The sequence below is a fragment of the Melanerpes formicivorus genome, unplaced genomic scaffold, assembly GCF_026170545.1.
Source record: "Melanerpes formicivorus ecotype bairdi unplaced genomic scaffold, bMelFor1.0.p_v2 SCAF_3, whole genome shotgun sequence".
Lineage (NCBI taxonomy): Eukaryota > Metazoa > Chordata > Aves > Piciformes > Picidae > Melanerpes > Melanerpes formicivorus.
This window is the reverse complement of record NW_027142355.1, coordinates 14,869,119-14,897,100: the sequence shown is the minus strand read 5'-3', so window position 1 is coordinate 14,897,100 and position 27,982 is coordinate 14,869,119. Positions and strand designations below refer to the sequence as shown.

The 27,982-nt window shown below is 43.4% G+C and overlaps 1 protein-coding gene across 13 annotated transcripts in view; it reads left to right on the top strand.

Annotated features, from left to right (window-relative positions):
• MAGI2 (membrane associated guanylate kinase, WW and PDZ domain containing 2) overlaps positions 1-27,982 on the top strand; it is a 693,860-nt gene that overhangs the window by 425,558 nt on the left and 240,320 nt on the right. For all 13 annotated transcript variants that reach the window (XM_068167566.1, XM_068167610.1, XM_068167558.1 and 10 more), the window contains one exon: positions 17,803-18,018. In XM_068167566.1, coding sequence (XP_068023667.1) covers positions 17,803-18,018 — 216 coding nt within the window. The remainder of the gene's footprint in view (positions 1-17,802; positions 18,019-27,982) is intronic.

The following is a 27,982-nucleotide window of genomic DNA, read 5'->3' as shown; positions in this document are numbered from 1 at the left end:
TAGTCAGACAAACTGGTGTACGAGCAGTCAAGTTACCTGTCCCAATCCTCCTTCCAAGTCACAGGAAGTAGTAGCAAAATCAAGTAGCCCTGATTATTTCCCACCACCCCACTCCCGCACATTTACCCAGTGCAGCTTCTACATCCACTTTCTATCATTCAGGTTTCTGGATTTGCAGTTCTTTGTCTCTGCAATGCACCCAGTGTGCCACAAGATGTTTTAAAGTGATCTGAAGGACATTTAGTTCTATATTTAGAAAGCTTTTTTTGACTGTTAACCTGAAATGTCTTGTTTTATCCAGGCTCTCAGGAAACTAAAGGAGATTTAGAGATAGAGTGCAAATGAATTGGATGTTAAGGTAATATTAGAGACAAAAAAAGACCTAATGGGTTAAAAGACACTTGCATCCTTCATTGTGCAGTATTTGAGTTTAATTAATTACATGAGTATAACAGCTGGATTTCGTTCCTCTTTTGAGGCATTGACAGACATCTTTCTCAGCACCAGCTGCACTCGTGGAGAACAGCCACCTTGGCAGTTCACTGTCACTTTCTCCCATCCCTCACTTTTCTGTAGTTCTCTTTTATCTGCTAGCAGAGCAGCTTGTACTTGACAGCCCTCTGGTTTGCTTCAGACAATCACCTAGAATTACTCATGTGAACTATCAATAAGGAATCATAGAATGGCTCAGACTGGAAGACACCTCAGAGATCATCTACTTCAACCTCCCTGCCATGGGCAGGGATGCCTCTTAACTAGACTTGGCTGCTTGAGGCCCCTTCCAACCTGGCCCTGAACACCCCCAGGGAGGAGGCATCCACAGCCTCCCTAGGCAGCCTTTTGTAGCATCTCACCACCCTTGTACTGAAGAACTTCTTCTTAAGATCTGGTCTCAACCTCCTCTCAGCTTCAAACCATTCTCTCTTGTCCTATTTCTAGACACCCTTATGAAAAGTCCCTCTCCAGCCTTCTGTAGGATCCCTTTAGGTATTAGAAGGCCCCCTAAGGTCCCCTGGAGTTCAGTAACAAACAGGGTGACAGTGAGGGATTGGGGTCAGGTACAGCCTTGTATTTGGTTCCAAATATGCAATGCTGCTGCCATCCAAAAGCTATTTTGGGAACTTTGCACAAAAATAGGTCTTGCTCAGCAAGGTTGGTGAATGTAGTGGCAAAGACACCTCTAAAAGCAGTAAATTTAGTACTTCTGAACAGAAAATTTGCATAGAAATTCAGCGTTTCCAAAGAAAATATAAAAACTTTGTAGTAGGAAGGCACTGATATAGTGTGTGCTAACACAGCACTCTTAACAGCACACAACAGCAGCTCTTAGGATCATTCTGAATGACACTTTTAATGGGGAACATCCAGCTTAAAAATCAGAGCTGACAGTAGCTCGGTAAGTTTTTCCTTGCAGCCTGCTCAGTAATCATTGATCTTGCCATCTCTCTGTGGATCTCATTCCTGTGCATTCTCCGTGTCTGTGTCACCTTTGATCTTCAGGCACTGGGAACTATTAATAGCAGGGCTTACACTGCTGGCTTATTTTATAGTAGTAACTACATGTTCCTTTGATTTGCTATAAATTTTGATTAGAATAGAAGTAGTGCCCTGGAAGGGGCAATGTCTGCGTCACCTCGTTGTTACATTGATGCTTGTGGTGGCCTCAGCCTGGCAAATATGTCATTCTGTAAACCTTGCTTGTTTATGCATGGTTCAACTGGTTTCTAGCTCAACTTCAGCTGGTCAAAATACCACCAAAGCTCCTTACAAATGAGCAGAATTTGGCACACTTCATAATAAATGATAAATTTTGCAATTTTGACTTGCCATAATTGTTTAGTACAGTTGGACCAAGTGTTCATTGTCCATAAGTATGAGCAAGCAATATACTGGGTTTAGAAAGAAGGGGTTCGTCTTTGTTGTCATTGATAGGATTAAAGACTTTTTTTTTTCAATGATGCTTTTTGGATCGGTGTCAGAGTAGGAGAGCTCCTTGCTGTGCTTTGTCTTAGGAAGGGATTTTTGGTATTGCCCAATTAAATTGTTCTTTGTGGGCCTCTGTGTATTCCCACCAGCAGATCATGGTGACCAAGTTAGGCCCTTGTTAAGAACCCCTTCCAAAACTCTTTCTCCTGTTAGTGCATGAGAAGTTTACAATGAGCATGACATTACTACTGTGTGTGTACACACCTATGTTTATATGTGTGCACACATCTGGTTGCACAAGTTGCCATCCTTTCTGATGCCAAGAGAAGATGCATGTTGCTCCACAGATTATTCTTATCTCCTCTGCAAGTTATTGCTTTCTGCTGAGGTCCCTACACCATGCTTTTGCACACACCATTTCCCTGCAAGCTCACAGACTATCACTGGAGTCCAGAAGGAATTTGTACCTATCAACTACCTGAAGACTGACTCCCATGTCTAGTCCAAGTCCTGTCATGCCCTTCTTATCCTTTGCTCTCTTGGGCAGGAGTGTGACCTGTGGGTCTCAGAACCTGCAGCACCATGGTACTTAAGGGCCTCCAAGAGTATCAAGATGAGCCTTTGCACCCTGCTGCTCAGACATGTGAAGTAACTGTGTAATTGCAACCTCATCACTGCCCTCTGTCATGAATTGTAGGCTCTTCTTTCCCTTTTATCTCAGAATCATAGGTACAAATTAAAAGCAGTACCTTTATAGACAGCTCCTCTCATGCCTTGATGGGTAAATCCTTTCTTGTCCCATCACTGCTTGTCTGACACCTTTACCTTGACTCAAGATGATCTCTGGGCCTATTCGCTGTAGCTGTGTACGCCTAGTGCATATGGATGCCCAGCAGTGAAAAGGACAGAGTTAAGAAATAGTGCTAGAAACCAAACTGGTAAGAATCCAACCTGCTCTGTAGTAATGCATCCCAACTTTTAAGAGGGAAAAGTGGCAGTGGCCTTTTGAAAGCTTTTCTAGTCAAGGCAAGAATGATGAGGGAGAAGCTTTCCTGCCTTTCCAAGTGCAGTCATGTGTTCCTTGCTGTTTCTCCCCACCCCACACTTTCCCTCCCACTTCTGTCCACTCTTCTGATTTCTCCAGGTTCAAATCAGAACCCTTTTCTTTGAATCTCAGGTCATCACCAGTCACTGTATTGGGGCATTTCCGTTGCTAAGAGCAGCCTGTCCTCTCTTGGTTGCATGCTTGTGAGCTGACAGGGTCAGAGCATGATTGAAGGGTGTGAGATGCACAAAAGCAAAGAAGGCTTGAAATTAAATAGTCTTTGAAGCTTTTTCTTAACTAGTCTCACTCTGGCACAAACCCCTGCCTTAGGGGGATGATCCAGTGGAATAGCAATGACCCACAGCTACTGCTCTGCCCACTCAGGCATGCAAGGAGAAGAATTTACCTCAAAAATGACCATATGAGAATATCAGAGCTGCAAATAAATGTTTGTAAAAGGTGTACATTAACCTTCAAAGAATGATAGCTTTTTGTTTTTCTGATTAAAACTGTCGGGGTTTTCCCTGAAATACTGAATGGTACACAGAAATAAATAAGAAAAATGGACAAATCCTGGCGGATAAGACCTTTATCTCTTCTCTCATTTATTACTTGTGTCAATGGAGTAGCTGTCCTAATTAAAAAGAACTTGCCCTTTCAAACAGAGGAGCTGGATTCTGATCCAAATGGCCTGGTAGAAAAGAAAATGCTGAATGAAGTCATTACTCTGATTAACATTTATGCTTCTAATGTTAACAATGTGCTTTTAAAAGGAGCCAGCAGCACTGATTTTCCTCCTTAAACCATCTAGTAGTCTGGTGTGAGTACTGATTTTAATTGCCCTTTGGTTATCAATTTAGACAGATCTGCCAGGGGCTATTGCATTGTATATCAGATATCTCATGAAAGTCTTTAATGAACTAATGAACGATATCTGTTTGCAGTGATGAATGACATAGCTGATAATGCTTATTTAGCCAAGTGCTGTGCTTGAGTGTCACCAAGCAGTCACCACCCCTCACTAACCAGCTAATAATATATTAGCTGTTACTCTCTCTGCTCCATGGTTTCGTCTTCCAATACCTGGGATTAGCTTAGTCCCCTGTGTTCTGTGTCCCTAAGATGTTTCTGTGATTTGTAATTCACATAAGTGCAGTTTGGAGCCCTGCATCTCTGTTTGACTTTGTTTCTAGATTCCTTGTCTCACTTAGCATAAATCATAACGACAGCTTAATGGGTTTATATTATTGAAGCAGTTTGAGATGTGAAGTGTTGCATAAGCGTTCAAGGTTGTTCATAGTTTGTGACTCTTCCCAACAATTACCTTTCCAGAATGAAAATTAAAGATAAATTATTTGCTACTTACAAGAGTAAATACAGGGAATTGTGTCAGAAGTAATCACTCAAGGATCACAAAAACCTTTGCTTTGTCTCAGAGAATTTTGAAGCACTTGAACTTTGCCTTTCCTTTGTAACACAGTAAATCCATTAACTTCACTGGAAATGTATGATTTATGCTCATGCAAATAGAGAATCAGCTGTGATATTGGTGACTGTGAGAGGGTAGTTGGATGAAGGTCATAGAATATGGAGGTCTTGTCTAAAGATTTTGTTATGGTTAAACCATTGAGCCATTTGATACAATTGGAATCTGAGATTGGCATCTTTTTTTCACAGGAAGAACGTGTATAATTGTACCAATCTTTAAAGCACAGTGTTACTACACACTTTGAATGATTCCTTCATTCACAGAAACATCTTTTACTTAAAGAATTTCCATCTAGCAAACTGATTTCTTTAATTTTTTAATTTTTAATTTCAGAGCAGTGTTGACTAGTGAGGAAGATGGGGTTGTTCAGCCTAGAGAAGAAAAGACTCTGGAGGGGATCTCTTAGGCCCTTTCCAACCTAAGCCATTCTCTGATTCTAACCCTCTATCATTCCCTTAGGACCTGACCAGAGAATTTTTATCAGAAGCAGTGTTCAAAAATGAAGTCACAAAGAGCCAGATGTTTGTGTGTTTAATTCTCTTTGTTGCTTTCACTGCCTCACAAGGCAGAGTCAAGAGGCATCCATGACAAAGCAGGAAAGTGTTTTACCCATAACAGGATTTTAGGATCAGAAATGAAGCAGGTGGGCAAAACAAGGACAGCCAACAATAAAAGTAGCCTGGGGCAACACAGCATGTCAATGAATAAGTGAGAGATAAGAAACACTTGGACACTTGGCATGTTGGCTTCTATCAGCAATGGCTGTGAGACCACGCATCAAAACTATTTGGCTGTCCTTGACAGAGAACAAGAAAGTCTGTATCTGTCAGCTGTTCTTTTTCATTTGTGGGCTTTTTTGGTGTTGGTTTGGGTTTTGGGGGGGTTTTGCATTTTTTTTTCTAATTGAAGCTATTTAAGGAGTCAACCTGTTGAATAACAATTAACTTGCACTGCTTCTCGTTTAATTACTTGTCTAGCTGTCTCCAGGCCATTGTTAGATGTCATCTTAGAGAAACAAAGTAAAAGCTCTCTTTGTCCTTACAGCTACTGTTTCTGTTGTTGGTCATCCAGATCTACTACTCTCACTGGTGTGAATTCCGTTAGTGTTTATCATTCTAGTGTAAATTAAGGACAAAATTTGAACCATGGGCTCCTATAACACTTCAGTCAGCACTGCTGCATTTCTCCATTTCTGAGTATGCAGTGACCATCATGGCCTTGGGTCCCAAATGTCATATTTGTGCCTGAATTCTGTCATGGTTGAGAAATGAGTGGGAAGCACCTGCATCCCACATGCTTTACTGCAGTCCTGTCCGTGCTCATAGAAGGAGTAATATAAATTGTATACATGGCAAAATGCCCAGGCTCCCACTGTGGAGATGACACTTTCTTGTTACCTTATGGCCATTTTCTTGGTAGCCTTGTGGCTGAAACAAAGAGGCAGTAGAAGGCCAGTGTTTATTTAACTGGAAGGCAGTTTATGGAAGGAACAGATTAATGTGTAATGCAAATGTTCAATAATATATTTAAGAACTTTATTGCATATAGTATTGGTCCAGACATTTATAAGGAAAAAAAAAAATACATGAAAAAAAAAGACATTCTGAGAAAAGCAAAGAAAATTAGAAAGTTCCTATAATAAATCAAAGGTCTTTCAGTTTTACAGATCAAATTAAGCTATGTAATAAGGTGGCAAAAAAGAAGGGATGTGAATAAAGTAAATAAACACAAAGTTTACATAAAAGTCAAAGTAAGAAGTGGAAGGGCCACAGATGCATGTGAAAATATGTGTGTAGGGGAAGAGGAATCAGGTGAATTTTACTCAAAAATGTATATTGTAGAGGTCTATGTAGTGCTGAGATTTTCCAGATCTGTTGTTTGTCTGAGAAAATATACTGGGTCAATGGCCTCTCTCCTGGTTTGATTAGTACTGGGTTTTTTTCTCTCTCTCTTTTTTTTTTTTTTTTAATAGGAGTTTAGATTTCTTTTAAAAGCTGCATTTAAAAGCCTTCTACAATTCCACAGCGGTATTTTCTCTGGTTTGTAGTTGGAACCATTCATCTTCAACTTCCTTGCTAACCTCAAGAAGGCACTCTAGACTGTTCATTTCATCTGGCATTTTCTTCAAAATTGTTTATGGAAGGAGAAAAGAGATCCCTGTAGTCAATCAGTTTTTATATGTGTTTTTTTCAAGCTACTGGCAGAGAAAATTACCTTGCCAGATGTAGATGTACATAGGGAATCCTTGCCTTGTGTGCCTAAAAAGACCTCTGCAGGCTGTCCTGGATATTTCTCTTGCACAATGTGAAAAAAAACCAAACCAAAACAAAATCATCAGGTATTCTCTATTAGTTCCTCACTTAAGGAGTTGTCAGAATAAATAAAAATATTTCTCAGAGAATCCCAGTAATTACAGGTAAAGAAAATCACAGAAGAGAGACAATTCTTTGTGATGAGGGTGATAGAGCCCTGGAGGAGGCTGCCCAGAGAGGTTGTGGAATCTCCTTCTCTGGAGACTTTCAAAACCCACCTGGTTATGTTCCTGTGTGTCCTGCCCTAGATGATCCTGCTCTGGTAGGGGGTTGGGCTCCATGGTGTTTGGAGGTCCCTTCCAAGCCCTAACAGGTTTGAAGCCCAACCATTTCCATTCCTGTATTTGCGAATTTCCAAGCTTCCTCTGGTACTGCATTTGTTGGGGGCCAGAACACACTTGGGCAACAATCCACAACTATAATTAGTGATTTAATTTTAATGCAGATGAATAGACAATCCTGAAGCTAGTTATTAAAATGTCATTAGCTGACACAGAAGTTAGCATATCTGTCTGTTAGCAAAAGCTGGCAGAGACCAACCCAAATGAGAATTCTGCCTGAAGAAGTGTAGTGGTAATACAAGTCATCAAAAATTGACCTGCGGCTGGCTAACAGCTGGGCAGCCCCTGCCAGAAAATGCTCAAGTGTTTGTTGGGTATGATGGGCAATAACTCTGACCACTCTGTTCTAGCAGAACTCCAAGATCTCTGGAAAACATTCCTTCTGAGCAGCTTTAGCCTTAGCTGAGGCCCAATACAACCAGAAACTATCAAGGGTAAAAAGCAGACTTTATAACAAGTAGCCCAGGGGATGTCTAGAACCCACAAGCACGGAATGAGTTCTGTATGTCCTGTGTGACTCATTCTAACAGCACTCCCAAAGTAAATAAATTTTAATTTGTATTTTTAATTCAGACATTAATGGAACAGCAAGGCTCAGAGAAGTGAGCAGTCCAGATTCAAAGGCTTAGAAAAAGGAGGGCAAAGACTTCTCTAGGATCTTCAGTCTTTGGCTGAAAATAGAGAAATTAAAAGTACCGGCAAAGATGTTAGTAAAAGTACAACTTTGATTGTAAATATTTCAGAGAACACAATAGGCCTTCAAAGCTTTTGTTAAAAACATAATCACAAATCTATATTTAATAGGCTTATTTTCCCTAAATCCTGAGAGATTGGAACTACAACCTTTCCTGGCTTCTTTACCATCTTAATGACACAAGATCATGAGTTAAAATAATCCTAATGTAAATCTAAGATCTAAAGGATTTAGAAGGCTGCATTTTTAACTCCACTTACTCTGGCACCACACTAAGAGTGCTGCAACTTGGATCCATCAAGCAGCACTGCAAAAACGTCATGAAAATCTCTGAAGCCAAGAACAAAATCTACTTAACCAACCTTACAGCAAAGATTTTGAAACTCCTAATTTTAGGCTAGTCACCATCAAAATAAATTACTCAGGGCGAGTGGGTGAAAAGAAGCTTGCAAGGCTTTCTTAAGGAGGTGGTAATTGTCATGAATGTTTTTAAAACGCATTACTAACTGTATTTTAACAACATCTATGTAATGTTTTTCTCTTTGGGAATTTTATAAGGTTTTTGGTGGTGTAGTTTTGGTGGGGTTTTGGGGTGGGTTTTTTTTTGAGAAAGGGATTTTTTCAGTTTTAGGATATCCTATACTTGTTTAAACATTTGTGCTACAGAACACTTTAAAACATGCAAAAGAATTCTCTGAGCAACATGGACAGATGACCAGAAATGCTAGAATTAAATAATTTTAGAAGATGCCAAATGATTGAATGTGCTTCCACAGCAAAGTGATGTGTGGATCTGACAGCACAGTGAAGTGAAAACATGGTGATGCCATATGGTTTGCTACTGGAGGTCTACACAAAGGAGCCTACATTTAGGAATCACAGAATACATCCAGTTGGAATAGGCCTCCAAGATCATCCAGCACTGCAGGGTCACCACTAAACCATGTCCCTAAGCATCAGGTCCACTACTGCCTTGGGAAGACCATTCCAATGTTTGAGAACCCTTTCAGTGAAGAAATATTTCACAGTATCCAGCCTGAACCTCCCCTGGTGCTGCTTGTAACCATTTCCTCTAGTCCTGTCTCTTGCCAGCAAGAAGACAACACTGCTCTCTCCTTGCTCCAACCACCTCTCAGGATTGAGCAATGAGGTCTCCCCTCAGCCTCCTCTTCTCCAGACTGAACAGCCCTAGCTCCCTCTAACGCTCCTTGTAGGCCATGTACTCCAGGCCCTTTACGAGCCCCATTGCCATTCTCTGGACACGCTCCAGCACCTCAGTGTCCTCCAAAACCACTGGCATTGTTTTGTCCTTCGGGAGGTTGCTAGAAACCTACACTAAAATTTTCATCCAAAGAACGTTCAATGCATGGACTCCAGACTGCAGTAGACATGAACATGGCATCCCAGGGTGTGCAGACTGTGGGCTGCTGTAGGTGGTTTTAGATCTCTTTTTGTTGTTTTTTCCAAAATACAGGGTTTTGTTTGTTTCCTGCTATAGTTTAGATGATGTTCAGACACATTTGTTTAGAATAGAATATCACAATAATTTGGGTTGGAAGGTACCTTTAAAGGCTATTTAGTCCAACCTTCCTTGCAATGAGTGGGGACATCTTTAACTGCATCACAGTACACAGAGCCAGCCAAGCTGACCTTGACTGTTTCCAGAGATGGGCCATCTACCTATCTTTGGACACCGTGTGCTAGTGTTTCACCACCCTCATTCTTAAAAATGTCCTCTTTACATCTAGACTGAATCTACCCTCTTTCAGTTTAAAACCATTACCTCTTGTCCTGTTGCAACAGGACCAGCTGGAAAGTTTGTCCCTGTCTTTCTGAAAAGCCCCTTGGAATATTGAAAGGCTGCAGTGAGGTCTTATAAAGCCTTCCTTTCTCCAGGCTGACCAACATCAACTCTCAGCCTTTCTTCACAGAAGTGTTCCATCCTTCTGATCATTTTTGTGGCCTTCATCTGGACATGCTCCAGCACCACATCTTTCTTGTGCTGAGGACTCCAGAGGTGGGTGCAATACTCCAGGTGGATCTTATCAGGGTGGATAAGAGGAGGAGAATTACCTCCCTCAAACTGTTGGTCACACTTCTTTTGATGCCATCCAGGATGTGATTGCCCTTGTGGGCTGCAAGCTCATATTACTGGTCATGTCCAGATTTTCATCCACCAGTCCTTCTCTGCAGGGCTGTTCTCAATCCCTCAACTCCCAGTCTATATTTGTTCTGCGGGTTACCCCAACCCATGTGCAAGAGCTTTCATTTGGATGCATTGAACCTTATGAGGTTCACACGGGCCCACTTCTCAAGCTTGTCCAGGTCATTCTGGCCAAGCTGTCAGCCCATGGCTTGGACGGGAGCACACTGCGATGGGTTAGGAACTGGCTGGATGGCCGAGCCCAGAGAGTGGTGGTGAAGAATGGTGCCACATCCAGCTGGCAGCCAGTCACTAGTGGTGTGCCCCAAGGATCAGTGCTGGGCCCTGTGCTCTTTAACATCTTTATTGATGATCTGGATGAGGGCATCGAGTCCATCATCAGTAAATTTGCTGATGACACCAAGCTGGGGACAGGAGTTGATCTGCTGGAGGGTAGAGAGGCTCTGCAGAGGGACCTTGACAGGCTGGACAGATGGGCAGAATCCAACGGCATGAGATTTAACACATCCAAGTGCCGGGTTCTGCACATTGGCCACAACAACCCCATGCAGTGCTACAGGCTAGGGTCAGAGTGGCTGGAGAGCAGCCAGGCAGAGAGGGACCTGGGGATACTGGTCGATGGTAGGCTTAACATGAGCCTGCAGTGTGCCCAGGCAGCCAAGAGGGCCAATGGCATCCTGGCCTGCATCAGGAACAGTGTGGCCAGCAGGAGCAGGGAAGTCATTCTGCCCCTGTACACTGCACTGATTAGGCCACACCTTGAGTACTGTGTCCAGTTCTGGGCCCCTCAGTTTAGGAAGGATGTTGACTTGCTGGAACAAGTCCAGAGAAGAGCAACAAAGTTGGCGAGGGGTTTGGAACACAAGCCCTATGAAGAGAGGCTGAGGGAGCTGGGGTTGCTCAGCCTGGAGAAGAGGAGACTCAGGGGTGACCTTATCACTCTCTACAACTACCTGAAGGGAGGTTGTAGACAGGCGGATGATGGTCTCTTCTCCCAGGCACCCAGTACCAGAACAAGAGGACACAGTCTCAGGCTGCACCAGGGGAGGTTCAGGTTGGATGTTAGGAAGAAGTTCTATACAGAAAGAGTGATTGCGCTATGGAATGGGTTGCCCGGGGAGGTGGTGGAGTCGCCATCATTGAAGGTGTTCAGGAGGAGACTTGATGGGGTGCTTGGTGCCATGGGTTAGCTGTTTGGGTGGGTTGGATTGGTTGATGGGTTGGACATGATGATCTTGAAGGTCTCTTCCAACCTGGTTTGGTTTATTCTAATAAAGGTTTATTCTAATAACCCATCCCTCAGGTGTGTCAACCATACCTCTCAGCTTGGCGTTGTCTGTAAACTTGCTGAGGCTGCACTTGATCCCACCTTGGCATCGATGAAAATAGTAAACAGTACTGGTCCCAGTAGAGACCCTGAGGGACACCACTTGTCCCTGATTTCCATCTGGACATCAATTATAAAAAGGCATAGATTATAAACAGATGCTTCTTGATACATGTAGTAGGCCTCCAGTCATAGAAAAATAACTTAACATTCATTCTAACATTTGGAGTTACTGTTCCAATAACTGAAAAATAAGGTTTGTCTTTCGTTTCCTAAGTTGTGGCTGATTCACGCAATTTTGACTGATACTTCAGCATTTCAGTTACATAAACAGTGCAGTCAGATCAATCTAAATGAGGGTGCTGAATAAGCAGAAGCAGAGGTGTATTTGTATCTAGGTATTGTTTCATCCCACTCTAAAAATAAGTGTGAGAAGGAATGTCTGTCTCATTCTGGGCTCAGAATTTGAGTCACACCATACTTGGAAGTACTCATATGAAAAGCTTTTGGCTCTGGCACACCTCATTTTCTGTCTGATTGTTCACTCTTACTGAAACTTCCTAATTCCTCATCACCACTTTTAATTTTCATAATACTTATATTTTCAAACAAAGAGTTCTTCATTTCTTAGATGAGATCAGTGGAGCTTCAGGAGCCAAGGGCCATCCCAGCAATAAGCCCCTTCCTTCACAGTCTGGTGGCTCAGGGTGGCCAGTGTCAAGAGCTAAAGTACGTCCTCCTCCACAGCCAGGAATGTAGCACTGTCAAAAAAGCCCTCCTTTCCCTCCCCTGTGGTGTCCACTCTGTGCTACATTTTGGATTCTTTCCTCACAGAAAGGGAGAGGGGCTGGGGGAGCTGCTGGTGGAGGTGTGTGACACTAGGCAGAGGAAACTGCAGGTAGGTCAGTCCCTGCAGTGTAGTGAGAGACACATTTACAATTGTGTCCACTAACTGGATCACTGCATGTCAGGCAAATCAGAATAGTGACTCTGAGGAGAGTTGAGTCTTGTTAGCGCTTCAGCATGACAGTTCTTTGGTTTCTTTACTACTGCTCAAATGCTTTGGGTTTGTTTGTTTGTTTTTTGTTCCATAAGGCTTTATGTCTGCTCAGGAAGTGAGTTAGGAGCTATTGCTCCTAACATCAACAAAATAAAAATCTTAAAGTAGTAAGACTTGCCTCCTGGCATAGGTGATCTCAAGTTAAGAAGAAAAGTAACTGTTTTGTCATCCTCATTTTCTCTTTTTGTGCTGATTCTAACTTTATGACTTGCTCATCTGGTCTCTATCATCAGGACTCACCTCCCAAGTAATTTTGTCTGACTCCTTGCAGAATCAGGTAGCTTAGAGGTGGTGAGAACTACTTGGCAATTTTAACTCTGTTATGGCTTCCAAGACATTCTGACATCAGTCAAAGGTTGGGTTGGGTTAGATCATCTTCAGTGTTCAGTATCCCTCAGAAACAGGTTGGGAACACTGAGGCAATTTGGCACAGCAGCAAGATGCATTAAGCAGCGGTAGTTTTTCAGCAGTTAAGTAGACATTTTCCACTGCCTGGCTGCATGAAAGGATTTGTTTGGGTCCAGTGCAAAGAGCTTAGCTTAACATGCGGACTTCAAGTGATCTCTTGAACTTGTTCTGGTGTGGCAGCAGAGCATGCACATATTTTTTAAGTTCAGTGAGGAGGCACCTGAGTAAGAGAGCCAGCTGCACTGAGTCAAGCAGGTCAAGAGAGGGGATTCTGCCCCTTTGCTCTGCTCTAGTGAGACCCCACCTCAAATACTGCATCCAGTTCTGGTGTCCTCAGCATAAGAAGGACACAGATCTGTTGGAGCAAGTCCAGAGGACTGCTACAAAGATAATCCAAGGGCTGGAATACCTCTGCTGTGAGGACAAGCTGAGGGAGCTGGGGTTGTTCAGCCTGGAGAACAGAAGGCTCTGGGGAGACCTAATAGCAGCCTTCCAGTACCTGAAGGGGGCCCGCAAGAAGGCTGCAGAGGTACTGTTTCTGATGGCCTGAAGTGACAGCATGCGGGACAATGGTCTGACATTAGAGAAGAGCAGATTTAGATTGGATGTTAGGAACAAGTTCTTCACCATGAGGGTGGTGGAACATTGGAATAGGTTGCCCAGGGAGGTAGTTGAGGCCCCATCCCTGGAGATCTCCAAGGTAAGGATGGACAAGGGTCTGGGCAACCTGCTCTAGTGGAGGATGTCCCTGCTGACTGCAGGGGGCTTGGCCTAGATGAGTTTTACACAGTATCACAGTATCACCAAGGTTGGAAGAGACCTCAAAGATCATTGAGTCCAACCTGTCACTACAGACCTCATGACTAGACCATGGCACCAAGTGCCACGTCCAATCCCCTCTTGAACACCTCCAGGGATGGTGACTCCACCACCTCCCTGGGCAGCACATTCCAATGGTGAACAACTCTCTCCGTGAAGAATTTTCTCCTCACCTCGAGCCTAAGCTTCCCCTGGTGCAGCTTGAGACTATGTCCCCTTGTTCTGGTGCTGGGTGCTAGAGAGAAGAGGTCAACCCCTTCCTGGCTACAACCACCTTTCAGGCAGCTGTAGAGAGCAATGAAATCACCCCTGAGCCTCCTCTTCTCCAGGCTAAACAATCCCAGCTCCCTCAGCCTCTCCTCACAGGGCTTGTGCTCAAGGCCTCTCACCAGTGGTAACTTCCAACCTAAACCATCCTGTGATTCTATGATAAGACAAAGAAGTCACTGCCTTGGTGTGCTATCAATTATAAATCATAAGCAAGGGCTGGAATACCTCTGCTGTGAGGATAGGCTGAGGGAGCTGGAGTTGCTCAGCCTGGAGAAGATAAGACTTATGGGAGGGACCTCCTAGCTGTGTTCCAGTACCTGAAGGCATCCTACAGGAAGGCTGCAGAGGGACTCATCATAAGGGTTTCTAGAGACAGGACAAGGGGGATTGGTTTGAAAGGTAAGGTTAGACTGGATCTTTGTCAAAAATTCTTCAGTACGAGGGTGGTGAGATTCTGAAATAGGCTGCTCTGGGAGGCTGTGGGTGCCTCCTCCCTGGGATTGTTCAAGACCAGGTTGGATGAGTCTTCAATCAACCAGGTGTAGTTGATAGGCATCCCTGCCCATGACAGGGAGGTTGATATAAATTATCTCTGAGGTCCCTTCCAACCTAAGCCACTCTGTGATTCATGATCAGTTCTAGCCCTGTACCCTGTGTCTGCTACTGCCCCTTGGTAGATGTTAAGACAACGTACAACAAGGAAGGTATACAGAAATACATTCACTGACCTTTGTTGTATCCTTAATAGGTTTTCATGTGGCTTTTTTTTTCTTCTATAACTTTGTGTCATTGCTTTTTGACTGTATTTATGACACTGGCAGCATCTGACAATGAATGCCACTATTATCCTATGCTGTGTGAAAAAAACCCACTTCTTTTGCTTGTTTTGCACTTGCTAATTTCATTGGGCATCCTGTTCTCATGTAGTGAGAAGCCAAGCATCCATTCATTTCTTTTCTAGGCACTTTCCCAGGGTTCCCCTGATTTTATATATGTCTGCCATATCCTCCTTCAGTTGTCCCTTTTCCAAGCTGAAAACTCAAAATCAATTTAAGCAGTTCCAAGCTTTAATTGCCCTTCTTTAGATCCCCCATGTAATTTTTGAGAGGCAAGTACCAGAACAGCAGGCAGTATACAAAAGGGAAGGTACTGTGCAGTTTTGTATAATGCTGTAAAGGTGTTTTCTGGTTTGTGCTCCATTGTTTTTTATAAAGCTCCTAACTGCTGGGGGTTTTGGCTGACAATGAACATGGGGTTTATGTTTTCTGGTAGTAAGCTTGCTTTTTTTTTTGGGGTGGGGTTGTTGTTCAATTGTTTGTGGGGTTCTTTTTTGTTTAATTCCTTTTTTTGTATGAAACACAGTTCAAATTATTTCCTAGGTGTGCTTTTTGTACTTACAAGAAGCTGAACTTCAGTAGCTTATAATTAGTGTTTCCACAACAACACCTTGAACCAGCACTGTCCTTTGTTCAGGCAAGATGAAAAAGAGCTCCTGTTCCCAGATATTTTCCAACCATCATTGCAACAAAAGTTACGGTGTTTAAACATTTAGTCTTTGCATTACGCCTAGACATGACAATGGCTGAGGCTTTATGAGAGAAATACACTGATTATGTCAATACCTGTAGGCCAATTTCTTAGAATAGAATAGAATAGAATAGAATAGAATAGAATAGAATAGAATAGAATAGAATAGAATAGAATAGAATAGAATAGAATAGAATAGACCAAACCAGGTTGGAAGAGACCTTCAAGATCATCGTGTCCAACCTATCATCCAACACCACCCAACCAACTAAACCATGCAACCAAGCACCCTATCAAGTCTCCTCCTGAACACCTCCAGCGACAGCGACTCCACCACCTCCCCAGGCAGCCCATTCCAATGGGCAATCACTCCTTCTGAACTTCCTCCTGACCTCCAGCCTGAACCTCCCCTGGTGCAGCTTGAGACTGTGTCCTCTTGTTCTGGTGCTGGCTGCCTGGGAGAAGAGACCAACCTCTGCCTGTCTACAACCCCCCTTCAGGTAGTTGTAGAGAGCAGTAAGGTCACCCCTGAGTCTCATCCTCTCCAGGCTGAGCAACCCCAGCTCCCTCAGCCTCTCCTCATAGGGCTTGTGTTTCAAGCCCCTCACCAAATTCATTGCCCTTCTCTGGACTCGTTCCAGCAAGTCAACATCCTTCCTAAACTGAGGGGCCCAGAACTGGACACAGTACTCGAGGTGTGGCCTAACCAGTGCAGTGTACAGGGGCAGAATGACCTCCCTGCTCCTGCTGGCCACACTCTTCCTGATGCAGGCCAGGATGCCAATGGCCCTCCTGGCCGCCTGGGCACACTGCAGGCTCATGTTCAGCCTACTGTCAACCAGCACCCCCAGGTCCCTCTCTGCCTGGCCGCTCTCCAGCCACTCTGACCCTAGCCTGTAGCACTGCATGGGGTTGTTGTGGCATGGATGTATTTTAAGTATTGATAGACAGATGATAGCTGGATAGCAACTAATAACAAAAAACTCACTTTTAACTCAGTGGTGCCAGTATGAAACAATGTCCTCCAGATGTGCTAGAAATGCAGTTATACAGATAATGTTAGGTAAGAGCAGACCGTGGTCCATCTAATCTATTAATCCTTCTGACAGAAAGGAGATGATTCAGAGGAAGTTGCCAGAAATTTCGTAAGAGACAAATAGATGGCAGTCTGTCAGCCACCTTAAGTCTTCTCAGAATTTCTTAGTTCTTTGAGTTAGAGTCCTAAAGAGTAAGAATCTAACTTTCTTTGAAGATATATTAACATCAACTACTACAGATCTGGAGCTCATGAATAGCACAAATTTGACAAATAGGAAGTATGACGTAGTGCAGGCATTACTGAAACCTGCAAATCTCTGAATCACTGAATGATTATCTAACTGGTGAGACAATTTGAAGGCATGAAAATCACATACCTTAGTGAATAACCAATACTTTTATAGCCCTTTTGATCTTTCAGAAATTGACATTGTGGCATGAATGTGACAGAACTTGAAATAAGTTCAACTCTGTTATACTGCCTATTTGCCAGGTATTTGAATGAGAATGTTAACTTACCCTGGTAGTTTCAGGACTCATAGAACCAGAGAATGGCTCGGGTTGGAAGGGACCTTAGAGATCATCTACTACAACCTCCCCACCATAGGTAGGAACACCTCTCAACTAGACTTGGCTGCTCAAGGCCTCATCCAACATGGCCTTGACCACTTCCAGGAAGGAGGCATCCACAGCCTCCATGGGGACCCTGTTCCAGAGTCCCACCACCCTCATACCAAAGAACTTCTTCCTGACATCCAGTCTAACCCTACTCTCCCTCAACTGCAAACCATTCCCCCTTGTCCTATTGCTAGTCCCTCTCCAGCCTTCCTGTAGGATCCCTTCAGGTATTGGAAGGCAGTTAGAAGGTCCCCCCCCGTAGTCTTGTCTTCTATAAGCTGAACAACCGCAGCTCCCTCCACCTATCCTAATAGCAGAAGTGCTTCTGTCCTTGGACCATCTTTGTGGTTCTTGTCTAGACTCATTTCGATGGCTCTGTGTCCTTCTTATGATAGTGACACCAGTACCAGATGCAGTATTCAAGGTGGGGTCTCACCAGAGCAGAGTAAAGGGGCAGAATCCCTTCTCTTGCCCTGCTGGCCACACACCTATTTATGCAGCCTAGGATAGGATTTGCCTTCTGGCCTGCATGAAAGTGTTATTGTGAGCATGTTTTTATCACTGGTGATACCACCAAGAAAATTAATTACCATTTAATGAAAGGTGAATATTTAACTTCACAGAAAGCATTTTGAACTAATCTTGATACTAGGTAGTGAACCATATCCTGCCTCACATAATCCCATTAATCTAAGACAGAAGCAGCAGCAGCAGTATGTGTATTTCTACACATTTATGTGTTACTCCTTTTCTCTTCTTTGCAGACAACTATTACGGCACTCCAAAGCCTCCAGCAGAGCCGGCTCCACTGCTGTTAAATGTAACAGATCAGATCCTTCCAGGAGCCACTCCCGGGGCTGAAGGCAAACGTAAAAGGAATAAGTCTGTGAGCAATATGGAGAAGACTGGTATTGAACCACCAGAGGAAGAAGAGGAAGAAAGACCTGTGGTCAATGGAAATGATGTGACAGTAACACCAGGTCTGTTCTTCCTTTTTTGCTTTGCAATGCTTTTCTGGTATTCACAGTGTCCTTCTGTACCTCCTTCTACAGTGACAATATGCAGGTTCAAGTAAGGATGTCCTTGCTAGACTGAAAGCCAGGAATCCCCAGTAACAGTATTTCTCTGAAGTCTAAACCCAATTACCTTGATTTAGGGAGTCATCTCACTTACCTCAGCTACCATGAAGACAGCTGTTTCTGAACTAATCACTTGGAACCCTCTGTACAGACAAAAGAGAAAAATACCCACTTTATGAATACAGTTCATGTGACCTGGCTTAGATTGCCAGGTTAAGAAATCAATCACAAATGACTATTCTCCCCACCAACTATGGAAAGACTCTAGAGAAGAGTAATTTGGTCAAATGAATTTAGTCTTCGTGTTTCAGCTCTCCTTCTCAAGTGGTGAAACTTACAAGAGGGTTCATTACTTTCTGAAGTCAACTGTTGTAAACTGTTAAGAAATCTTAGCAATGTTAAGGAAGAGTAAAGTTATCATATTAATGAACCTGTGGCAGTGCCCATGAGGTTTACTGGCAATACTATTAGGAAGGACCTTTGTTAGCAATGTTGCAGGGCCTGCATAAAGCTGATAGAGATTTCAGATGTCTAGTCATAGAAAGCAGCTGGTTTAACCCTTGGATCATAATTCTTCAGAGAAAAAGGGGTTCAAGATCCTGGCTGGTATCCTGAGTGAGAGGACTCCAGCCTTTTCCCAAGCAGGTAAACAGCTTCCCCTTCAACATTTCAGCAACTCAACACTTTGCAGTCCTCAATCATTTTTGTTCTGAAATGCCATTTAAGAAATTATATTTTCATTGTTCAAGTTACTCAAGCTCAGATTATTCCATCTTTCTGAGAAATAACTCTGTGCATCCTTTTTGGTAAACACAGAAAATCAGACATAAATTATGGACATAGATATCTGTAATGATAATTACATTACATTATGTGTAAGGGCAAATCCATGTGCAGAATCCATCCCCATGTGCAAGGGAGGTGGCAGGGAGTGATAGAATGAGAGCGGATCTCATTCTCCCCTCCTGCCTCACCAAAGGGCTGCAGCATTACTCCCTGGCCATTGCTTTCACATGCTGTATGAGCCTTGCCCTTGCCTTCCACACAGCATTGCATCTGTCAGCAGTGCCCTGGTGCTTATTTCCTTTCCTACACAGCTAAGCAGAAAAGGATGAAGCCCAGAAATCCTTACATAAAACATCAGCACTGGCTCTGTTGCCAGGATACTTCTACAGCAGAAGAGGCAAAGGCAGGGTTTCGTCTCTGATGTATATTGTAGAAATCATTAGAAAGATCATTCTTTGTAATTATTCAGAATGTGCCACATAACAGAGGAACAATTTCCAGGCTGATGTATTTCAACTCAAACTGGATCAAGAGGCAGTGTCTACCTGCTTTTCTCCTTGGATTTGCTTTTCCCAGGCACATTCTAACTAGGTAGCACCCAAGAAACCGGCACTGGCATGTGCTGTGTTACACAATGAAATCCATGAGCATCAGTGGAAGATAGCCCCCCCTCCCTCTCCTCACCCCCCACAAAGTAATTCCTGTAGGTGGGGCCTGCAGAACAAGCAGTGCCTGTGTTGGCTCTCATGGTTTCATAAGCAGGGTTTTGTTGTTCAGTTACACTGATTGAGGACTTCAGGGATTGTAGCAAAGCAGCTCTGTACATACATGCTGTGTTGCTTTTGTTAGGCACTGCAGCTCCCACGGACCCTCGACTGCAGTTGTTTTATCTGTGATCTGACGGAACCTTAGCTACCTCTGAAATGTGTGTGCATTCATCCTTTGTGTCTTAGAACAATCGGGGGAAAACCAGAGTATGTTAAATTTATGGGGTTTTTTAAACTCTCAGTGGAGGGAGCAATCTAGTTCTTATACAGAAGCAATGGAGGCAGGGTATTTGTTATTTCCAGTGCTTTTAGCAAGCATACTTTATTTTAAATGCTTCACTTTTAATGGGAATCTTGGAACATCCTAAACTTTGATATGTTTTTTATAGATGGCTTACTTTATGGCTTACTAACTGCCAAAGGTATTGGTCTGGCAACTCAAAGTGGCTGTTTTAACAGCTAGGACTGGTAGGTTGAAATAGTAACTGATCTAATGTGGATCTGAAGAAAACAAACCCCACTTCATCAGACCAGTAAGTGACATTTAAAGTTGCAGAGATATTTGTGCTTTCGGTTGATTTTTCAGATCACTTTTCAGTGTCTGTTGAGATAATCTGTGTATCTCTTGGGCTTTATTAGTAAGAATCAGTCTTTTATTAATTCACTTCCACAGACCTTGCTTTCTTCAGAGGCCATCGGATTTCCCTCAGTTGTATATGGACAAACTGGAGATACTCAACCACGATGCATAATTGTCTTGTTGTTAGTTTGTACTTTATAATCACAGAATGGTAGGATCTGGAAGGGACCTCCAGAGATCAAGTCCAACCCCCCTGACAGAGCAGGCTCACCTAGGGCAAGTCATACAGCTCGCTCAGCCTCTCCTAGTAGGACTTGTGTTCAAGGTCTTTCACCAACCTCGTTGCTCTTCTCTGGACACGTTCAAGAGTCTCAATGTCCTTCTTAAATTTAGGGGCCCAGAACCTGGTCATAAAAGGAGGTCAGGTTGGTGAGGCAGGACCTGCCCTTCCTAAATCCATGTTGGCTGGACCTGAGCCCTTGGCCATCCCTCAGGTGCGCAGTGATTGCCCCCAAGATGATCTGCTCCATAATTTTGCCTTGCACTGAGGTCAGACTGACAGGCCTGTAGTTTCCAGGTTCCTCCATCCAATCCTTCTTGTGGATGGGCATCACGTTGGCCAGCTTCCAGTCATCTGGGACCTCTCCAGTGAGCCAGGACTGTTGAAAAATGATGGAGAGTGGCTTGGCCAGCTCATCTGCCAGCTCCCTCAGCACCCTAGGATGGATCCCATCCAGTCCCATGGACTCATGGGGATCCAAGGGGCTAAGGAGGTCTCTAACTACTTCCTCCTGGATCACAGGGGAACTATACTGCACTCTGACTCTATCTGCCAGCTCAGGAGGCCAGTTGTCTAGAAGACAACCTATCCTGCTATTAAAACTTGAGGTAAAGAAGGTGTTAAGTACCTCTGCCTTTTCCTCATCTTTTGTTACTATGTTCCTCTCCATGTCCACCAAAGAGTGGAGGTTGTCCTTGCCCCTCCTCTTGCCATTAATATATCTGTATATGGATTTTTTATTGTCCTTCACAGCAGTGGCCAGTCTAAGCTCTAAATGAGCTTTTGCTTCTTTAATTTTTCTCCTGCATGACCCAGCAACATCCTTAAGCATTTCAAGGGTTACCTCATCTTCCTTCCAAAGGTGATACACCCTCTTTTTTCCCCTTAATTCACCCAGAAGTTCATTGCCCATCCAGGCTGGCCGTCTGCCCCGGCGGCTCATCTTCTGGCACATTGGCACAGCCTGTCCCTGCGCCTTCAAGAGTTCTTCCTTGAAGTAGGTCCAGCACTCCTGGAAACCTTTGTTTTTAAGAGCTGTTTCCCAAGGTACCTTCTGAGTTAGTTCCTTGAGTAACCTGCAGTCCGCCCTCCAGAAGTCCAGAGTGGAGGTTTTGTTGCTGCCCCTCTTGGTTTGACTGCATATTGAAAACTCAATTATTTCATGGTCACTGGACCCCAGACAGCCTCTAACCACCACATCTCCCACCAGCCCTTTTCTATTGGTAAAAAGAAGGTCAAGCAAAGCCTTACCCCTGGTAGGCTCACACAGCAGCTGGGATAAAAAGCTTATCCTCCATACACTCTAAGAACCTCCTAGACTGCCTCCTCTCTGCTGTGTTAAGTTCCCAGCAGATATCAGGCAGGTTAAAGTCGCCCATGAGAACAAGGTCTGGTGATCTTGAGACAGCCTCTAGCTGCCTATAGAATAATTCATCAACTTCTTCATTCTGGTTGGGTGATCTATAACAGAGTCCAACCAGGATGTCTGCCTTGTTGGTCTAATTCTCTCTAATTCTCACCCACAGGCACTCAACCTGATCATCCTTGATCTCTAGTTCCATGGCCTGTAGTACCTCCCTGAGGTACAGGACCCCCCTCCTCCCCTTCTCCCTCGCCTGTCTCCTCTGAAGAGCCTGTAGCTATCAGTTACAGTGCTTCAGTCATGTGAGTCGTCCCAACATATTTCTGTGATGGCAACTACATCATAACTTGCCTGCTGTAACAAGGCTTCCAGCTCTTCTTGTTTGTTACCTGTGCTGTGTGCATTAGTGTACACGCACTTCATCTGGGCTGCTGATTTCACTCCTGATTCCGGCTTACCACCCCCAGACTCCTATCTGGGGGGACTGGTTTCATCCCCTTCCCCCTTTGAATCTAGTGTAAAGCCCTATCAATGAGACCTGCCAACTCCCTTCCTAGAACCTTTTTCCCTTTGGGGGATAGGCCATTCTCATTCACTAAGATCTTTCTCCTCCTCTGGGACAGATGTTGCTAGCTGACCCCAAGATCGAAAAACCCAAAATTCTTTTGTTTTTTGAATCTCTTTTTGGATTCTTTTTGGAATCTCAATCTTTCATCCTGGATCCAGTTCTCTTAGGATATAATAGTATCAGTTGGGAGATGGGATTTCTCTCATCCACCTTTAGTAAATTATATGCCTAAATGCATGACTTTCTGTTTGAGCTGCTTGTCTTTGCTCTTTTTATATAAAGTAAGGAAAAAGAGGCAGTTCCAAAGGGTAAGGGAGTTTTAGATAGCAATTTTACTGGATCACCTCTACAATCTAGAATGCTTCATTCAGCCTACAGGCAGCCATCAGCCTACATAGCTAAGTTAGGTGGAGAACCTTACTGTTTGCCCAGCAGCATGTAAGAGACAAACTATACATTAAGCTTTAGGTGGCCAGATCTAGAGAAACCATTGAGTTTGTTACAGCTAGTGCAGCTGCCTACATCAGTGGCCTTCTGGCTGCTGTGGGTTGGGTCTCTGCCATTCACTGATTTGGGTGAGACATCTTGCATCTGAGCAGTTTTCCTGGTGTATACTGCATTGAAATGACTGATTTCTGCAAAACTGATGATTTAACAAAAGAGATCAAAAGAGCCTTGGTGAAATTGCAACTTCCTTGTCAGACATTCAGTTTTTCACTGCTGTTGCCATTTGTGTCTGCAGAGAATTAAGTCAGTCTCCTTCACAACCAGCATCATGGTTTGACACTGTGTTTGGTCGTGTCGCATCTGCCTCGCACTTCTGATTGTTTATCATCCAAGCTCTAGACGAACCACTTTAATAGTGAAAGAATGCTTATGTACGTGCATTATTTTGACAGTACTGAAGCAATGATAAGCTGCACCCAGAGAATGAAAGTTCTGACAGACTGTAGTTAATTGAGGAATAAGATATGACAGAAAGTTTCAAAATTATCATCCCATGGCTTGGGTTGATAATGAAGCAAAAGGCTGGAGTCCAAATGCTGTCAATCACTATGCAAGGTGCAGCAGATCCAGGCAACAGGTTGAGCTTATTCTTTTATTGTAAAAGCAGCCAGAGGCATGAAGGTAACACAGACAGCATCCAAGAGCCATGAGATTTTTTAAATGTACAAAAGTTGATATCTGTTGATATTTTTGTTGTAGGTATTTTCTCTAAACTCAGATTATCACAGCTAGGTCACAACCTAACAGAATATCTGTGTTTACCCAGGCTCCTCTTTTCCTTCCTCCGTGTCAGCTCCTACTTCTTATTGTGTTAATAGTCAGTGGGAACAGTGCCTCCATGCAAAGCACCAAAACGTGACTGTGGCTCTGTCAGCAAGGGAGCAGCTCCAGGGCTGCAGAGTGAAATTTTCAAAAGAAATGCTGGGCAAACATGAGTTGAACTACTCTTGTATCCGACTGTTATTTATAATAGATGGACTGCTTCCTGTGCAGATTTTAACAAATTAGGTATGTAAAAACAGTAAGAGCATTAAAAATTGCAATATTTTTCTTATAAGCTGATAAATTACTCCACAAATTGCTATTTAATATTTCCTGTAACTGGTTCTCTGCTGGTATTGCTTAGGTCATCTGAGTTGGTTCTTCTGGAAAAAACATTAAAAAGGTTTTCAAATTTACTGCATGAATAATCTGCAGCATTGAAATAAAGGAGTAAAGTGACAGGGTCCTCTTACATGTTTAGATGATGAATGTCAAGAGTTAGCCTGTAAACAACAGAAACAATTTAAAGTGCAAGCAACAGTGTTGATGGAGACTCAAATTCTGAGTCTTGGTGTTTTTAAATGGGCACCATGTTGTCTAAGAGGATACAGAAAGTGTGTGTCATATTGACCAGTAGTATTTTAACTGCTGGAGTACTACAGAGACAAACTTACAGCTCTTAATGATAAGTAGTTATTTATCACAGAAGAGCAGTACATTAGGGGTTGGAAGGGACCTCAAAGTCATTGAGTCCAACCCCTGTGGCAGAGCAGGATCAACTAAGGCAGGTCACACTGGAACACATCCAGGCAGGTTTGGAATGTCTCCAGAGAAGGAGACTCTACAACCTCTCTGGGTAGCCTGTTCCAGGGTTCTGTGACCCTCACAGTGAAAAACTTTGTCCTTACGTCACTGTGGAACCTCCTCTTCTCCAGCTTGCACATGTTTCCCTTTGTCCTATCATTGGACATCACTGAGCAGAGCCTGGCTCCGTCCTCCCACACTGCCCTTCACATCTTGATAAACATGAATGAGGCTACCCCTCAGTCTCCTCTTTTCCTCTTCCCCAAGCTAAAGAGACTGAGCTCCCTCAGCCTTTCCTTGGCAGGGAGATGTTCCACTACCTTCAGTGTCTTTGTGGCTCAGTTGAAAGGGGTTTGAGTGAGAAAAATACTTCTGGTCTTGTATTATAAAAAATCCTACAATTGTACTATATATATCCCATATTGTCTGAAGAGAAAGTATTTGTACTTAGTGTTCTTGTAGTATTTCAAACTTTATTTGTGCATTGAAGACACTGCAAGTTTTTAAACAGAACTGTTTCTTATCAGATCAAATAGGATGATTAGCAGAAAGAAAATTAACAGTAAGAAAGTTAGCAGTAAGGTGAATTTCTATCTTACCTGGAGTACATGAATGATAGATTCATATGATAGAAGATATGATGGCACCACAGGGCTGTATTCAACGTAAGTGTGAATTGGATGTTTGCTGAGTAAAACTTGATATTATTAAATGGCATTAGGCAATTCTTCCTTAATTGTTTGGATTTTAGTGGTCATGATGCCTTCTCCATTATCAAAGTAATCTATTAAATTATAATGATCTGATAATTAATAATTCATGAGATTGACTTTAAAATAATTATATTTTTAAGTTGTTAAATAAGTATCTTGTTCCTTTTTCCCAGCTATGTTTTGATTGCAATCACAGAATGTCAGGGGCTGGAAGGGACCTCAAAAGATCATCTAGTCCACCCCCCCTGCCTGTGCACGATCATCTGTATCAGATCAGACAGGAACTCATCCAGGAGGGTCTTGAATATCTCCAGAGGGGGAGACTCCACAACCCTCGTGGGCAGCCTGCTCCAGTGTTCTGTTACCCTCACAATGAACTAATTCTTCCTCCTGTTTCCATGGAACTTCCTATGCCTCAGCTTCCACCCATTGCCCCTTGTCCTCAAGTTCTGAATATTTCTTCTGATCCTCAAGGCTTAATTTTCACATATTTTCTTCTGGCACCATCAATAATCTCCCTTCTTCAGACCTGTTGAAAATATGCTCTTGAGGAAGAGCACATATTGCCAATGTCATGATAAACTTGCAAGGCAGAGCAATGTCACCACAGCAGTGCTCTGTTAACCCAGCTGGCTGATCATTAGCCATTGTGTGATGGAGCCATGCTCCTCATTTGTCCTGCTGAGGTCATATGTTTCAGGTAGCCTTATGTCTTATTTTCATTTCCATTTGTACAACATTTTCCTCTAGTAAAAATGTGGTCAAGTCTACAGGCAGCCTCAGGAGTAGAACCCTCAGATCTGTCAACAATGCTAAGGACAGATAAGAACTGTTTGCTTTGTAGGGATAACAAACAAAAAAAAAATCAGCAATTACATTTTCTTATTCTGAGAGGAAGTGTAGACAATATATCATCTCTGTTTTGCATTAAAGTTTTATGTATTTGAAAATGCTTCTCTTATCCATCATTATTTTCTCCTGAAAACTAAAAACACTTGTTTTGCATTTTTCCCATGCTTCCAAGGGGTTGGTCTCTTCTCCCAGGCAACCAGCACCAGAACAATGGGACACAGTCTCAAGCTGCGCCAGGGGAGGTTTAGACTCGAGGTGAAGAGAAAGTTCTTCACCGAGCAAGTTGTCCGTCATGGAATGGGCTGCCCAGGGAGGTGGTGGAGTCACCGTCCCTGGAGGCGTTCAAGAGGAGATTGGACGTGGCACTTGGTGCCATGGTCTAGTCATGGGGTCTGTGTTTATATGTTGGACTCGATGATCCTCAAGGTCTCTTCCAACCTTAGTTATACTGTGATACTGTGATACTGTAACTTCCTCAGCCGATTCTCACAGCAGAGGTGTTCCAGCCCTTGGATTACCTTTGTAGCCCTCCTCTGGACTTGCTCCAACAGCTCCATGTCCTTCTCATGCTGAGGACATCGGAACTGGATGCAGTATTTGACCTGCTGGCCACGCTCCTCTTGATGTAGCCTAGGATACAATTTGCCTTCTGAGCTTCATGAGCCTGCTGTTCAAGACCAAAGAACAGAATAACGAAGAGGTGATTTGGAATAATCAACACAACTTCAGCAATGGCAAATCATACCTGGCAAACATGGTGGCCTTCTATGAAGGGGCAATCCCAGGCACCAATATAGGCTGGGCAGTGACTGGCTTTAGAGCAACCCTGAAGGAGAGGACTTGGAGGTGCTGGTGGGTGAGAAGCTCACCATCAGCCACCAGTGTGCACTTGCAGCCCACAAAGCCAATCGCATCCTGGGCTGCATCAAGAGAATCGTGGCCAACAGGTTGAGGGAGGTGATTCTCCCCCTCTACTCTGCTCTGGTGAGACCCCATCTGGAGTACTGCATCCAGTTCTGGAGACCCTATTACAAGACGGATATGGATATGCTGGAACATGTCCAGAAAAGGGGCAAGAAGATTATCAGAGGGCTGGAGCTCCTCCCCTATGAGGGCAGACAGAGAGAGTTGGGGTTATTCAGTCTGGAGAAGGCTCCAGGGAGACCTTATTGTGGCCTTCCATTATCTTAAGAGGGCCTACAAAAAAAGCTGGTGAGGGACTTTTTAGGATGTTGGGTAGTGATAGCACCAGGAGGAATGGAGCAAAACTGGAAGTGGGTAGATTCAGGCTGGATGTTAAGAAAAAATTCTTCTAGCATAAGGGTAGTGAGACACTGGAACAGGATGCCCAGGGAGGTGGCGGAGACCCCATAGCAGGAGGTTTTTAAGGGCAGGCTGGATGTGGCTGTGAGCAACCTGATCTAGTGTGAGGTGTCACTGCCTGTGACAGAAGGGTTGGAACTGGATGATATCTGAGGTCCCTTCCAACCCTGACAATTCTGTGATAATTGTCTCTTACTATACTTACTGGTTTTCTTTTTGTCATAACACTTTGTGCTTGCATTTATAGTGTTGTTTATCTAATCTTTACTGTTTCTCCTGAACTCTTTTCCCCTTGCTATTGCTTGCCATTAATTAATTCAGTGATTTTATTAAAATCTTTTCTTTTAAAACTAGTGTTGTTAGGTTTTTTGTTGCTCTTCTTTCCTGCTAACATCTAAACATCACAAATTAGATCATTTCAACCAAGTTGTCTTCCACCTCCTACATGCTTCACACAATATCTGCATAGTTCTGTGCTCTTTTAGTTCATTTTAAGAAATTGTCATCTTCTTGAACTTTATTGGAGACTACATTGTTGACTTCTTCTAAAAAGTTTTCTC